The sequence below is a fragment of the Pleurodeles waltl genome, chromosome 9 (assembly GCF_031143425.1).
Source record: "Pleurodeles waltl isolate 20211129_DDA chromosome 9, aPleWal1.hap1.20221129, whole genome shotgun sequence".
In the NCBI taxonomy this organism is placed as follows: Eukaryota; Metazoa; Chordata; class Amphibia; order Caudata; family Salamandridae; genus Pleurodeles; species Pleurodeles waltl.
The window spans coordinates 166,618,690-166,635,941 of NC_090448.1; the positions used below are offsets into that span (position 1 = coordinate 166,618,690).

The 17,252-nt window shown below is 42.0% G+C and overlaps 1 protein-coding gene across 1 annotated transcript in view; it reads left to right on the plus strand.

The window, feature by feature from the left end:
- ADAMTS9 (ADAM metallopeptidase with thrombospondin type 1 motif 9) overlaps positions 1–17,252 on the plus strand; it is a 704,469-nt gene that overhangs the window by 175,699 nt on the left and 511,518 nt on the right. The window contains exons 13-16 of the mRNA XM_069206502.1: positions 607–788; positions 874–1,010; positions 14,569–14,686; positions 15,071–15,166. Of these exons, the coding sequence (XP_069062603.1) occupies positions 607–788; positions 874–1,010; positions 14,569–14,686; positions 15,071–15,166 (533 nt within the window). The remainder of the gene's footprint in view (positions 1–606; positions 789–873; positions 1,011–14,568; positions 14,687–15,070; positions 15,167–17,252) is intronic.

Here is a 17,252-nt window from a genome sequence, read left to right on the forward strand (position 1 = left end):
TGTTTGTGAAACTGTGGGACAACTTCCTTCCATGCATTTAGGCTTTTGACAATCATTGAGAATTTTATCAAATTCTTTGGTTGCAGATTTAGCATTTTGTATTCTGTCTGAGTAGTAGCTTTTTTTTTAGCCATTACTCGCAATCAAGCACCTTCAAGCAGATATGCAAACACCCCCACACACATGCACAATCACCTACGTCCTGTGTTGGAATCTTGCAATACTGATGCCTATTTCGTAAGGACCGGAACCTTGTACCCTGGTTTCCGACGTGTTACTGCTTCTCTGTGTTTTACTGGATTAGAGAAAGACTAAAACGCCCCCCTCCGCCCCCCGACAAGACCTAAAACGACCAACATTGGCAATGTTTTGTTTTACAGTGTGTTCTTACATATGCACATGCAGCGAAATACTTTGTAAAGCACCTAAATAATGTTTTTTTTTTTTTTTCTCATGTCTGCAGACTAATAATATTGATCCTTCCAAAGACGAATTCGCATCCCAACAAATTAACGAACACATTGTTATTTCACGAATCGTTTAATATTATGGAAAAGAGTAAACTCGTGTTACTCGTTGGTATAATATATTGTTGTATTTCCTTAGGCCAAAAAATGGTGGTAAATATTGCGTGGGTAGGAGGATGAAATTTAAATCATGCAATACTGAACCATGCTCCAAGCAAAAGAAAGACTTCCGAGAAGAGCAGTGTGCCGACTTTGATGGGAAGCATTTTAATATTAATGGTCTACCTCCAAATGTCCGCTGGGTTCCCAAGTATAGTGGAAGTAAGTAATTTAGTAACAGAATGCAAATGGTTTATCGCTGTGTTGAGAAATAACGGACGTAACGATCTTGTGTTTGTCGTTACAGTTCTAATGAAAGACAGATGCAAGCTGTTTTGTAGAGTAGCGGGAAGTACCGCCTACTATCAACTCAGGGACCGAGTTGTGGATGGCACTCCTTGTGGCCCAGACACAAACGATATATGTGTTCAAGGACTGTGTCGGGTAAACCTTCATTTATGGACTTTTTAAAATGCTGCCTAACCTTTGATGTTCTGTACAGCTTTACCTTTGTGTTTTTCCGTTGTGTTTTGTTATATGTATCTTTAAAGCATCCACTAGCAACAGATAAGTGATGTGACACCGCACAGATATCGCCTAAAGATAGCAAAATGCAAAGTCATTTCTCACTGTACCGATCTTAACCAAGTAGCAGTGGGCACGTATGCCCAAGATGATGTTTGTTTAATTCCCAATACATTTCCTCATTCATTTGGACGTGATGTCAAATATTTTTGCTGAGGGCAGACTGCTGCTCAACCCCTTTTTTTATGTTGTATGCCCTAGCTATGGTATTGATAAAGTGTAGTGTACATTTCTACATGAGGATGAGGAGGTGCCCCGATAAATCCTAAAGAGATTCTGGAGCTTACTCACGAGTTAAAGATGATTAAGCCACCTGACCAGGGGAGGCTGGTAATATATATGAAAGTGGTGGGTCGAGCGAAGTGCCCTGCCGCACCCCAAAACACATACATAAAATAAGCATGCAAATTCAAAACACTTGCATACATTATAATGCCATTAAACATAAAATAAACATAACGAGGCTGCATCCTCTGTGTCCTTCACAGTCTGTGGCTCTGACTGGCACAAGTGGAAGAGATAACTTTTCTAAATTCTCCAAATGCTGCTAAGTTGTATGGCGGAAGAACAAGCTCAATGTGTTTTAGACACCTAGCAGTTGCGGATCACGGGGGTTCCTGGGGGTGAGGCGGTGCGCGGGGAGCTAGGAAGGGGGGGTTCAGGAGTAATTAATAATGAAATATATATATATTTTTTAATCTACCTCTGCTCCCGTGGCGAGCCGAGCCGCTCCTCTCCTCACCTTTGTCCGGATGCTGCAGTCACAGGCTCCCAGCCTGCCCTGTGACCAATCCTGACACTGCTCAAAGCAGCGTCAGGATTATCTGGAAGCGGCAGACTGACAGCCTGTGCAGGCTCTCTCAACCCAAGAGAGCCTACTGCTAATGTATGTTTGGCCGGCCCAAGGCGGCCGGCCAAACATGCATGCACAGTGATGGGGAGTGCTGTGCACTGCCTCTCAGTGCACGTCACCCCTGTGGCAGCGCCCCTTTCAGAGAAAAGGATAATAAACATAGTTTATTATCCTTTTCTGTGAAAGGTTTTGCAGCTGCCACTGCTGGCGGAGGGGGCAATAGTCTTCCGCCCTTATGGGGGAGCCGCCCCTGACGCCTAGTCTCCTAGATCACGGGTCAGGAAATTGATTCACTCCAAATGTTTTAAATTCACTGCACTGCTCTACAAAAAACAACAACAGTACTAACAGACCATGGACAGTGCTCAGTATCATAAGTTAAAACAAAAATCCGCCTTCTTGTAACAGAGTCATAGGCCATATTTCAGCCAGTAAATAAAGAAATGTGCTCACTACAGTTAATTGGGGAATACAAATATTACCATCTGGATTTTGTGAACAGTAAAATAATTTCAGCTGTATAATTCACAAACAGATGGCCTACTTTCATGATCCGATCTTAACGTGATACAATTCTCACATATTTATAATAATCTCAAGCATCCCACGAGTGGAAATGCTGTATCTTGTTCATTTGGATGGGACCTTAAAATAAAAGTATGATACTTTGATAAAGCACCTCGGGGCAACATCTTGAATCATCATTGCTTACTTCTGCTCAATGTCCTTATTACAAACATAATGTCTCAGATTATCATAGCATCAAACACAATCAGGCCCAAGTGAGCGGGTGCAAGCTATTCTTTTACAGAGACATCTGCTCCACAATGGAACCCCAATAATGCCCTAAACCTGAATTGTTGAGGTATGTAGCAAGTGACAGCAATGTTTACAGTTGCAACACAAACTATAGAGATCAACAATGAACTGGGTCACTAAAGCCCAAGTGGGAAAGTCCTAGCTTGACTTCAGTTTAAACATGTGCATCAAATGGAAAGCCTAAGACCTACTGGGTGTAAAGTGTCATAGCCAATCATAAATCTGGCTTCTAATCCTCTAAATTCGAGAATCTTGTTGCTGTCTCTCTTCTTGAATGGAAGTCTGTCAAGTACAACCAATTTGAGGGGATTCACATTTTTATCATGATCTTATTTGAAATGACAGGTAGCAGGGAATTGCTTGTCTTCATTATCTATGGCCCGCATATGTTCTATGACACTTTTCTTGGATTTATATATCAGGCTGCCTATATAGAATTTATTGCACGGGCAGCACAATGCAGAAATTAAGAAATCCAAATTGCATACGAGATGTTTCCCAATCTGAACATTTTCGGGAACTGATGGAAAATTAATACATTTCTTGTTGTCACTATGCCTACAGGCCTTACAATTGCCACAAGCGAAAAAACCCTTCGTATTAGTGGTAGCTCTAGGCTGTGTTGCAGAACTACGGCTGAGTGCATCCTATAATAGAGTACTCCTCCTAAATGTAAACTTCGGGTGTTCCTGAAGATGCCATGCCAAGATATCATCTGTCTAGAGAACATGCCCATATATAGAAAAGTTGGGTTTGACCTCCCATGTTCTGTCATGATATGTAGTGACTATGTGTCTGTTTCAGATTTCTTCTCAGACAGTAACAGGTCTGCCCTTTTTACCTAGACTACCTAGGCCTTGTCAATTGAGGTTTTAGAATGTCCTTGCTCCAGGAACCTGTTGGACATATTTTCCACTTCCTTCTGGAAAGCAGTTTCAGAACTACAATACCTCTCGGCTCTCAAGTAGCTCATTAAAGGGGATACTGTGGATCAAATTCTTGGGATGATTATTGCTAGAATGCAGCAGGCTGTCCCCTGCTCTGTTCTTACTAAACCGACTACTCTTAAATCATGTGTCATGTATGCACAGCTCTAAATCTAGAAACTGAATTCTAGCATTAGTCATATTGCTGGTGAATCTAAAATTCAATGTGTTGCCATTCAGAATATCCACAAACTCCTGGGCTGATTCCTTGGTGCCCTTCCAAATACAACAATTTTCTTTGATGCACTGTACCCATAGGACAGCATGGTTGTCAAACTGATTGATGTTACTGACCACCTGTTCCTCCCACAAGCCAAGGTACAAACCTACATAACTGGGGGAGAAACAAGTGCCTACACAGTCCCCTGGGCCTGAGGTAAATCGGTTTATCAAAGATGAAAAAAGCATTTGTCAAACACACCCATGTCTAACAACATCTCTATTTGGAGAAGATGGGATAGTGACCATGCCCTAAGAAAATGTCTACTGGTCTGTATCCCAGGTCCTGTGAGGTGTGCATGTATAACAACTATTGACATCTAAGCACATGAGCAGAAAGCTTTCCTCCAAGGTGATGCCATCAATAAGACATAAAAAGTCACCAATATCCCTAACATACAATGGTAGGGCTTCAACAATGGGACGTAGAGAAATATTGGCATACCTAGAAGTGTTCTCAAATAAACTGCCCCTCAAAGAAACAACAGGTCTCCCCGGGGGTTAATAGAGCTTTTAAGTAATTTTGGCAAAAAATAATGTGCTGGGATTCTGGGGAACTAACATTGCAACAATTGCTACTCTTCCCCTTCTAACAATTGCTACTCTTCCCATTCTCTCCAATCAATGAGTTTATCATAATAACTCTTGTTGGTTTTCATCATCACCTCCTTACTGGAGGGCTCATAATTGGCTCTGCCCTGCAACTGTCTGTTGCCCTCATGTAGATACATCTCGATTGGCAGGATCACATAATTCCATCCCTTATAAGATTTTTTAATTACGATTTTGTCATTCCCTTATAATTCCCTGATTGCCTCCCAGTGTCTGGTTTAAAGATTACTCCAACTCCAGCCCCTCTTGTACTTTTTTCTTTTTGAATTCTTTGACTACTTCTCTTTCAGACACATCTATTTGGTCATTTAATGTGGGCGGGAAAAATACTGATTTCGGTCTGAAACCATTTGGACAGCTCATGTCAAAATTAATTTCAACATTAGCCAGATTGAGAATAGGGTCAGGCATACTATTCACATTGTCATCGAATTCACTTAGTTTATGCAACACCTCATTGCCACTTATAATTAAGTTAGGTCCGTCCTTGATTTGTCATGAAAGTGCTTTGTGGCAAACCATCTTTTGAGCTTTAATTTTCTAATAAAGTGAAACAAGTCAATGCAACTCTTTGTAATCAAAAAGGGCAGAAAGGGAGGCGTAATGACAGTACGTCTATCTGATAATCATTTAGAATAAGGTGCAAAAGATTTACCACCGTTTTATGGTCCATTATTTCAAAGATGTTTGGCATCTTTCCTGCATTCCCATAGATTCTCCAGCTTTGTCTATTTTTCTTGTGCCTCTTCTGTTTCCTCTCTTCCTTCTCAACCTCTATGGCCCGGTGATTCCCTGCTCAGTTGAGCGGCTAACTTTCCTTGGGTCATGAGATTGAATTCCATTAAAATGTCGGCTTTTACTCCAACCATGTCTGAGTGGACTGAGGTATCACTACCCATGTGTTTTCCTTGATTTGTCTCTTCAGTCATAACCAATTTCATTGATTCAGCCAATCCTGTGCCTGTTGCCTCTGTCTCTCTTCATGAGCCTGTGTGTTCCTGTTGCTTCTTCTTCAAATGATCATATTTTTGCCCAAAAGTTAAAATTTGGCCCTTCTCATAATCAATCAGATCCTGATTAAATGTATGTTGTATTTTTTGCTTTTAATTCTTTATCAGCTTTATGCAATCTGTTGGTCAACTTATTCATCTCTCTCTCACATTCTTGCTTCGTGCATTTGTCATTCAGAGGTGTTATGATTCTGTCAATCTCAGGCAGTAATCAGTAAATCACTGCTGGCAAGAGAGTTTGGAATATTGTTGGTTTTCGTAAACCCTCGGACCCTGGGGGCATTCTGCTGAACAGCCTGCATTTTGATGATTGGGGGTTCACTACCCAGCTGTGGTCAGTGGATATCAAGTGGCAGGAAATCCTGCAAACTAATGGACGTGATATATGTGTGTTTGTTTGATGGCATGTGTGGCTGAAGATTAGATACACTGCCATCTAGTGTTGGATTATATGTGTATATATATTTACATTATATATATATATATATATATATATATATATATATAAAATACTGGCGGCCGCCTGTATGTTGTAGTTAAGACCTAGTTTCCATTGAAAAAGCGTCTTTGGCACCGGTTGAGGAATCTTCATGAAATTTTCCCCAAAAAATTTACGCTTACTTCAGCTCCTGCAAGGGAGCGGGTGATCCGTCAAGCGGGGGATGAGAAAAAGTGGAGAGGGGTCCCAAAACACGTTTTCCCCATGCTAATTTCCATATGGATATTGAAAATGACTATGTTGCTGGACAGATTTACACCATATTTGGCAGAAAGCTAGCTCTTCCGTTATTTGGTGTAAATCCGTTCAGTAGTTTTCTAGTTATTAATTGAAAACCAAAGTGTGTATATAGGGATGTGGATCCTCCACAGATTGTATGTGGATCCAGAGAAAAAGCAAGGCCCTGATTGACAGGCTGCTTTCTAACAGAAAAGTTGCCACCATTTTGTTTCTCGCATTGCCTGGGGGGGTGGGAAAAAACAGTGTAAAAATATATAAGGGGTCAGGATACAGGTATTCTGACCCCATTGGACACGTGGACGGGTCCCTTAGGGACCCATCATGGGCAAAAATTGCCCCTTTTTTCAGCTGATCTGCAGATCCTCAAATCCTCTGTGGATCCTCCTCGAATCCAGGGGAAAGCCAAGGCGCTGATCAACTGGCCGCAACCTGAAAAATATTAACATGTGCATTACAAAACCATACAAATTCACTGAAAAAAAGCAAAGGTTACAGGGATATCACAGTTAAGTTGACGTTTTACCCATATGAAACCATAGAAATTCAGCAGTTATAGTTAGAATTATACTGATCTGAAGAAACTATAGCTTGTGCCGAAAGTAACTTTGGGCAATGAATTATAGTTTCTTAACATAAATATAGGTAACTGCTTAATTTCTATAGTTTTGTATGGGTAAAACATTAGCCTAACTATAATGTCCCTGTAACATTTGTTTTTTTTCAGTGTATATATATATATATATATCCATATATATGCTTATATGCATAGTTCTGCCATCTAGTGTTGGGTCCGGAAGGTTGAAAGTTGTTTTTCTTTCAAAAGTCTTTTGAGTCCCAAGGTGTAATGACTCCTCCTTTTGCTGGTAATGCGCATGGGCATCGTCTCCATTGTTAGATTGTTTCTGCCATTGAGTCCGGTTGTGTTTCATCGAGCTCTGGGTCAAGACTGTCTTTTCAGACTCTTTCAGTTCAGGATACATCCCCCACCTTCGGTATTGTTTTTGAACATACATATTCCATTCCATGCTTTTCGGGATGAAAAGAAATCATCTGTCAGATAAGCACGCTCTGACAGAGGACCTCTCTATTTGACCAACTCAAGAATGAACTGCTAGTGGAACGGGCCCTGCGAAGTTCCCACCGATCGATCAGCACCAGGTCTGCAACCTCTGTTTGTCCCCGGACCATAAAGAGGAGAGCTGTGAGGCTTGGCAGTCTTTTCGATACAAGAAAACTTTACGGGTTCAAAGGGCACACCACCGTGAGATGCAGCGACAGGAGATCAAAGTGATACTGGACATCTTTGGAGAACTAGATGTTGAGTCGTAGCTGAAACCAGAAACACAATGGGGCTCGGCAAATAAGAGGGAGTAGGCCTTTTCGGTAGAGTACTCCGATTCGGATGTGGACCCATTCCTTAAGATGCAAGATCTCCCTCTAGCACAACATACAGTGAGTACTGGCTCCCTTGTCCTGCTGAGCACCTTTATCAAGCCCATCCTCCATAAGATAAAGCAGCATCTCAACACCAAGCAGACACGGCTTCATATACAACCACAGACTGGCTGTATCTTGGTCAAAGCTGTTATTACTACCCCTTTAAAGAGAGAGTTTTAGTTTGGAGAGGCTGTTGATGTGCCTGTGCCTCCTGCAAAAAGTAACAGGATGGATAAAGACTCTGCTGCTGTACACCCTCCTCTACCTACCTCTCCTCCACTACCTACACCACCTCCACCACCCTCGCCCTCACCTCCTCATTCACAGGGTGGCCCTCTTGACATCACCCCTCACGGTTCTGCTCAGTCTTTTAATGGTGATCAGGGAGCAGGGATGACACACTCTCTTTCTCACATTATACAGACCTTTGGTTAAATTACGATGTCGATCCCCACATCGATCAAAATATCTACCCTGCCAGACCATCTTCAACAGATGACACCACCTCCTTTCAGGAGCTTAACAGTAGGGCGGACACTTACCACCAGGTGCCCTTAGATAAAGAGCCCACTCAGGATGATCTCCTTGTGAAACCCTCTCCACTTCTCACAGGGCAGTACAGTATCTCCAAATGCTGATGAGGCACTTAGAGGATATCTTTAAAGATCCTGGTAGGGTATGCATCATTACACCGCTTGTGGAAAAGAAATATAAGGCTTCACCCCAGACCCTATTTTCATTAGAAGTCAGATTTCCCCTGATTCACAGATGGTCTCCAATCCTAGAAAGAGAGCAAATTCTCAGCCTGCTAGTGGTGCTCCATCTCCTGATAATGAGACCAAGCTTATGGATGCCTCTAGCAAGCGGGTTGCAGCCCAAGCTGGCGTATAGCAAACACACAAAGGCTGTTAGCCAGACACAATCGTGCCCACTGGGACGATTTGGATGAACTCCTCCAATACCTCCCAGAGCAGTACAGGAAAAGGGGTCAAGAGATTCTTAGTGAGGGACAGCTTATTTCTAATAATTTAATTTGTTGTGCTTTAGATTCCACTGACACAGCCACCAGAGGAATAAACACAACCATGCCTTTGTACCGACATGGGTGGCTTCACATATCCGACTTTAAGCAAGAGGTACAATAGACCATACTAAATGTATCTTGCCATAAGGAACACCTCTTTGGCCAACATGTCGACCAGACATTTGAAAAAATAAAGAAGGACACTGAAATGGCTAAATTAGTGGGGTTCCCTGTAGACCCCTGCTGCACGTGTGTCCTTTCACTGACCATCCTTCAAAGCGGCCTTCAAAGCTGTGGCCACGGACACCTCGTCTCCCTATCACAAAGGTCAAGGCAGACATTCTCCCTAGAGGCTTCTATAGAGGTTCATACAGGGGAAGTAATAATAAAGGAAGAGGCAAAACACACTCCCCACATGGCTCCTCAACTGCCACAAAGCAGTGACTGCCTTCGCCTTCCCCTGACTACTCATTACCTGTCAGGGGACATCTACAACAGTTCCTCCCTGTCTGGCAAAATATAACATCAGATCAATGGGTATTGGAAATTATCCAACATGATTACAATCTGGAGCTTGTTTCCACATCTCCAAACATTCCCCCTCACACTTACAAACTTTCTCCAAAACACATCACTCTGCTCAAACAGGAAGTTGAGGCTCTCCTAAACAAAGGAGCCATAGAACCCGTTCCTTCACACCATTAAGGGACAGGAGTCGACTCCCTGTACTTTCTGATCCCCAAAAAGGATGGATCGTCAAGGCCTATTCTAGATCTCAGGCCCTTAAATTATTACTTCATGTCAGAGCATTTTCACATGGTAACACCTCATGATGTGATCCCACTCCTTCAGCAAGGCAAGTTTATCTCAGTACTAGACTTGAGGGATGCTTACTTTCACATCCCTATACACCAAGCACATTGAAAATACCTCAGATTTGTGACAGCAGGCAACCACTATTCATTCAAAGCACTCCCATTTGGGGTAACTACTACACCATGGGTTTTCACAAAATGTCTTGCAGTGTTAGCAACTTGCTTGTGCAGACAAAATATCAGGTTTTTCCATATTTAGATGGCTGGCTTATCAAAGCCAGCACTCTCAAACTATGTCTACATCACATCCAAGTCACCATAGACTTGCTTCATCAACTAGACTTCACTATTAATTTTCAAAAATCTCATCTTCAGCTGCTTCAGATCCAACCCTATCTCGGGCTGTTCTGAACATGCAGCTGGGATTAGCTTATCCCAACACACCAAGGGTGCAAAACTTTCAAACACAACTTTTGTGTTTTTGTCCCAGTCATCAAGTCACTGTCAAATGTGTCATGAGACTTCTAGGCATGATGGCTTCTTGCATTGCCATAGTGCTAAATTCCTGCCTGCATGTGTGTCCATTGCAGTAATGCCTAGCTCATCGGTGGTTTCATTCACAGAGTTGTCTGGAGGATCTAGTGTTGTAGTCAGCCATACCTATCACTCTCTGCAGTGATGTAATAAAAACACCTTGTTGAAGGGGCAGCCTGCACTATTCCTCAGATGATCCTGACAATGGGCGCATCACAGAAAGGCTGGTGTGCTCACTTTCAGAATCTCACAGTCTAAGATACTTAGAATCCAAAACACTGCAGTATGCACATCAGTTACCTAGAACTTCTCACTGTTTAACTAGTGCTATAAAGCGTTCACACCTAACCTGATCCACACAGACAACATGACAACCATATATTATGTGAAAAATAAGTGGGGCACATTCTATACAGCTGTCTCACCTATTGCAAACCATCTGGCATCATGCCATTCACCACAACAATTAGCGGATGCAGCAACAATTCCATGAGTGGTAACTTCAAACACAAGTCCTGCTTCCATACTTTCAAAAGTGGTGGTTCTCAGACATAGAACTATTTGCAACAAAAGAAAACGCAAACTGCCCACACTTTGCCTCCAGGTTCCCGCACCCTCAGTCCAAAGGCAATGCTCTATGGATGAACTGGTCAGATATATATTCCTTCGCTTTTCTGCCTCTCCCTCTCCTTCCATTTCAGATATGGAAGCTCGGGCAAATCACACTGATTCTGATGGCCCCCACATGGACCCAGCAACAATGGTTCACCACTCTTCTAGAACTGTCAGTAGTTCCTCATGAGAAGCTTTCCCTCAACCCAGACCTTCTGACTCAGAACCATGGTCAAATGAGGCACCCAAATCCCAAGGAATTATGCAGTGCGATATGGCTCCTGAGGTCATAGAGTTTGAATATATCAACCTGCCTCAAGAATGCATGGATATCCTTAAGGAGACACATAGACCCATCACTATGGCATGTTATGCATCAAAATGGAAACTTTTTGTTTCCTACTGTCTATCAAGTAGACCCTTTCAAAGTCATCGTGCAGGGTACTTTTTCATATATTCTCCATTTGCAAAAAGCAAATTTAGTGTAAACCTCCATAAATCTGGCAGCCATAGTTGCTTTCCTTCAAAACAGACAGCATCTTTCCCCTTTTCAAAATTCCAGTCATCAAGGCCCTAATGGGAGGATTTAAGCAAGTGATTCCTCCAAGAACTCCTTCTGTGCTTTCCTGGCATCTTAATATTGTACTTACAAGACTCATGGGTCCAACGTTTGATCCTGTACATGCATGCCCACTTTCAGTTTGGATCATGGAAGATGGCATTTAGTTGCTATCACTTCACTAAGGCGTCTCAGTGAGCTCCAGGCTTTAACCCTGCAAGACCCCTTTTTTTACAAATACACAAGGATAAAGTGGTTTTTCGCACTAAACCTAAATTCCTACCAAAAGTGGTATCTCAGAGGTTGCAGACCTGGTGCTGATTGATCTATTGAATTGCCAGTCTTCTTTCTGCAACCAGATTTTGTTGCTGAAAGGGCTCTTCACACTCTACATGTTAAGAGAATGCTTATGTTCTACATTGATAGAACTAAAACCTTTAGAAAGACCAAACAACCACCACTTAAAGGCAGCCCTATATCCAAATCCGGCATAGCCAGGTGGATTGGAAAATGCACCCAAACTTGTTATGCTAGAGCCAAAAGACCATTACCTGTTCTTCCTAGAGCCCACTCCACTCATAAAAAAGGAGCAACATTGGCCTTTTTAGGAAATATTCCCATAGCTGACATATGCAAGGCAGCTATGTAGTCCACATCACACACCTTCACCGAGCATTATTGAGTAAATGTCATATCATGCCAACAAGCTAATGTAGGTCAGGCAGTGCTAGGTACAGTTTTTCATACCACTGCAACACCCACAGTTTAGCCATCCTTTTTAAGGGGCATTGCTTGCAGTCTGTATCACACATGATATCAAACGGAAAATGTTACCTACCCAGAAGCATCTGTTTGTGGCATGTAGTGCTGTAGATTCACATGCACCTACCCTCCTCCCTGGACACCCCTGGCTGTTGCGGTCTTTTTACAATGATACCTAAATACATTTGCATGGACATTGCAATCTTTACTCTCTCACTACACTCCATTCTCACCCGTCTGCAGGAAAACGATCTAGCAATGGAGTTGATGCCTGTGTGCATTACAAGCAGAAAGAGACAGAAGGCAAAACTACACTTCCTGACTTGAAATACTTTTCATGGAAAAACAGCTTGCAACCTTCCGGACCCAGCACTAGATGACAGAAGTATGCAGAACATGTGAATCTACAGCACTACGTGCCACAAGAAGATGCTTATTGGGTAAGTAGCGCTATATATATATATATATATATATATATATATATATATATATATATTATATATGTATGAGTGTATATATGCACACACACATATATACACATATATCCAGAGAACTTGGGCAGATCCTCCTTGTCCATGATATAACAATGGGAGGAATACTGGTATGACACCAACAACTTGGAAGGACTTTCAGATCCATTTTTAAAAGAGGAAAAGTTGAAAGGCCCATGGCTTACTGTTTTGCCTCACTTATTGAAGATTCCTCAGAAATATTTGCCTGTTTGCTAGCACGAAAGGTAGAAGAATGTGCTAGTGCTAACATGCTAATCGCTAAAGGACAGACTGGGTTTAGCATGGGCCAGTCAAACTTGCACCATATTTTTTTATGTACTTACATTGATCAAAAAACAGTTTGTGAAAGGAGGGCTTCTTTATTCCAAACTGGTAAGAGGGTCCTCCTAAATGGGTTATTCCAATTATAAGTGGCCTTTCATAAAGACATATGGGCAGTGACCAGTTTTGACTATGAAGGGGAATGACTGCCAAGGGTAACATTACAAATAGCCTTGAGCGATATTGAGTGTTTGCTCATTTGTTTTTCTCCCCGTTTATACACCTGCCGACCATCTCACAGAAGGCTAAGGGTGAAAATCCAAAATTCAATGGTGTACGAGTAAACTCTGTGTTGTATGCAGATGCCCTGGTTAATTGTGACACCTGTTGGGCTACAGAAGTGGTTGGTGACTAGAAAACTATCATGCAGTGAACATATTGCTTTTCAACACAATTAGTACAGATGTAAAACAATTTGACAAACAAAAACTGGCATTTATGTGGAAACTTAAGATTCTAAAATAGAAAATGTTCTGACAGACTTAACATTTTCAACAAACATTCTCCAAAGCACTGTCTCTGTGACTGGTCTCTGTTACTTCAGTTGACATTTTGGAGGTCAGTGAGTCTGTCTCTGAAGGTCTATTTAGCAGATGTAGGCAATACTGCAACGAGTGGTTATCCGCAGCTGATATTAAAGGGCATTTCATTTCCGTTGTGGTTGAAGTGGAGGCACTACTATTGAACTTGGTTTGTTTTTGTTCTGTCACCATCAAAAGTGCAAACCACTATAAAAAAGATTGCAATTTATAAAGTTTATGGCTGTTATCGGGACAAGTTAACCACGCGGTGGTTGCAGCCTTTGTACAGCATCTATAAAAGTTTGAGACACATTTTGCCTGTAAAATGAGTTCAAAATGTAAAGAATTCGGGTAAAAATATGGCTTGCATTTTTATCTAAAGGCAATCTTCAGGGCTTAGACTGTGACAGTAACATTGAGTCCCTGGAAGCAGAAGCCACTCAAGATGTAACTTATAGAAGATTTGCAATTTTGTAGCACAACGCATCTGTGTTATGATTTCATAAATCTAAGGAAATTCCAGGTGTAGTAGACTACCTACTAAATGTACTTATCCATAACCTGTGCTATGATCTTTTAATATTTATGATGGGGGTACAGACTAGTCCGTTTATTTAATTTGGGGTTATTGTTTTTTCAAAATGCACCTGTCCATTTCATAGATCTCGTGAACTGCTACTACATACTATGCTTCTTTGTCTAGTTTACAAGGTAATGTGGTTCAAGATGCCAAACCTCCATAATAATTAATGGCCTTTAATCATTGACTGGAATTACAGTGAAATAAGGTAGCTATTGCTGTCGCTGTTTTATTTCAGTGCTGCTCGAAGATGTCATTTGATTTCTTGCTCTCAGTAACAATATGTTTATAATTTATAATCTATTTTGTGTTCTAAATATGTTATTTTTAAGTTGTTTTATTATTTTAAATATTCCCATCAATGCCATGGTCAGCACACGTGCTTACTCCCCATTCGCCTGCAGGTTTATTAAAATGGCTTGAAACGTGGGTGCTTTGTTGAGGCTCGAATTTATGTTTTGTTCAATGTCCTTTTATTTTTTATTTATTTTTCCTGCTAAAGCAAGCTGGGTGTGACCATGTGCTCAATTCAAAAGCCAGAAGAGACAAATGCGGTGTATGTGGAGGCGATAATTCTTCCTGCAAAACGATTGCAGGCACATTTAATACAGTACATTATGGTAAGGGACACCCACTAACATGAACTAGTATGCAATGTTTACATCTGACCTAACACACTGTGTACAATAGACTTAACGTTAACTAGCAATTTATTTCATTATGTCATGGCTATTGCACGTGTGTTCATATGTGCACTTTGTCATTCCTATAATTTTGCACAGAAACGCGCCTTTCAGACACATAACCAGCTTTACTTCCTTCATTCTGTGAACTCCTTCTGGTTGCATGGTTGTTTCTGTGAAATGAGGCATTGTGCTGTTGTCATCTTCACTTTATGTAATTGATTTTCATTTTCGTGGTGTGCACACAATTCTATATTTGTACACTTCAATAAACAGAGAAGACATTGAACAGTAATCTTGATTTGTGTGAAATAATTTCAGGTTATAATACGGTGGTTCGTATTCCAGCTGGTGCTACTAATATTGATGTGCGACAACACAGTTACTCTCGGAAACCAGATGACGATAACTACCTTGGTAAGATCAGTTTGTATGTGTATATATTTATTTATATCTATTCTAATTAGATGTGTAACCATATAGCAGGATTGTTTGTGTCTTTACGTGCTTTCCTTGAGGCTAGTTTGTTTGATTTGCATTGTGTAACATAGTATGTTGCCCAACTAATTCGTAATGTTGAATGTCTGGTATGTGTTCAAAACACTGTAATTATCCTACGAGGTATACGCTTTGGATGCACACCGTTCAATTTTCTGCTGTCCTGGAACAGGGCTGCGTAACCTTTTGAACACGCATTGACAAAGCCAGATGTTTTGGCTATGTGTATTGAAATGTTTTACTTTTAAACTTCTTATGCCTTAGTTTGAGCCTGTGGATTCTGTAATGACAGTCTAGTTAGAGCTACTAGACATCAATGTATAAAAAAAAAACTGTATGTCCTGTGGCCTTTCCAAATCCAAATTTACATTAAATTGCTCTAAGGAATACCATTTACCATGCTATGAGTGATGTCTTATGTAAGGTCATAACCAGTGCATGGTGGGGCAACGAGTTATGATTACTTTTCCCAACCATAACTGGCGATTTTCATTTTTATAACCATAACTGTGCTTTGACTGTGCTGTTTCAGTGAGAAATATATAATCCCTAAATTAAGCAAAGGTTACAGGGATGTTATAGTTAGGTTCACAATTTCCACATACAAAAGCAGAGAAATCCAGCAGTCAGAGTTAACCCAAGAAACTGACTTGTGCTCAAGGTAACTATAACTCGTGCCCCCACCATGCACATTTTTCTTATCAATACTTTTACAGCAAATGTTACACTGATATTATCAATGATTTCATAGAATGATGTAATATGTGACGTAATTAGCAGTGCATGGCAAGGGCACCAGTTATAGTTACCTACGTAGACATGTTATGTTTTCTTGAGATAACCCTAACTGTAACTGCTGAATTTCTGTGGTTTTGTGTGTGTAAATTGTGAACCTAACTATAATGTCCCTGTAACCTTTAGTTTTCCTAGAGAATTTCTAAGGTTTTTTAAATTCTATTTCCTAACTATAAAGTCCCTGTAGCATTTGATTTCAGTGATTTTCTATGTTTTTTTCAATGTAAAGTAATATTTAATTACCATACGTTAATCCACTGAGTTACAGCCTTTGGTCATGCGCGGCAGGGGGTTGGCCACACCCTGCAGCAAACCCACTGCATGCAGCCAACCCCACGCACCTGCCTGCTGCCAGGCACTGCAGCTAACCCCTGGCTTGCAGCCAAACCCACAACACACACAGCCTTCGCCAAACGTGGCCCGGTAGTCAACCCTCCAAAGGCAGCTAATCTGCGAGGGGGCATGCAGCCATCCTCTCTCTGCCGAACTTGGCCCTGGGGACACCATCCCCCAGGGCCCACCATATTTTTTAGGCATTGGGGGTACATGGCCCCCTTTCCTGGCCCGTAATTGACCTGGGGGACTCCATATCCTGAGGCATGGCCATATTGGAAATGGGGAGGGGGCATGCGACTGTCCTCCCCGGGCTCATTTCTGGCCCTGGGGACCCCATCTCCCTGTGCCTGGCCATATTTCGAATGGGGAGGGGCATGTAGTCCCTCCTTCCTGGGACAATATTGGCCCTGAGGACCCCCGCCCACAGGGCCTATTTAATTGTTAAATGGGCGCATGTGGCCCACCTCCTGAGGCTGATTTTGGCCCTGGGGGGCAACATCTTCTGGGGCCCAGCCACAATATGAACTGTGAGGGGTGCAAGCAGCCCCCACTCCCTGGGACAAAATTCCCTGGGGCCTGGCCGTTATAGGGTGGGTGCCCTGGATCCCACCCAGGGCAACCACTACTTCATTGTTGAGGGCTGCGCGGGTAGCCCCAATGCCGCTGCAGTCCCAGCCGGCCCCAACACCTGCAGCATAAACTGCCATTGCTCCCGCCCACAGTGAACAGCAAAAATTGCTGCTCCCTGAGGGCGGGAGCAATTTTTTCAAATGAAATGAAATTAAAGTTTGCTCCTAGCTGGCGGGAGCATTTTACATGCTCCCACCCGCTTTGAGAGGACTTAGGGGGTCATTCTGACTCCCGCCGGCCGCGG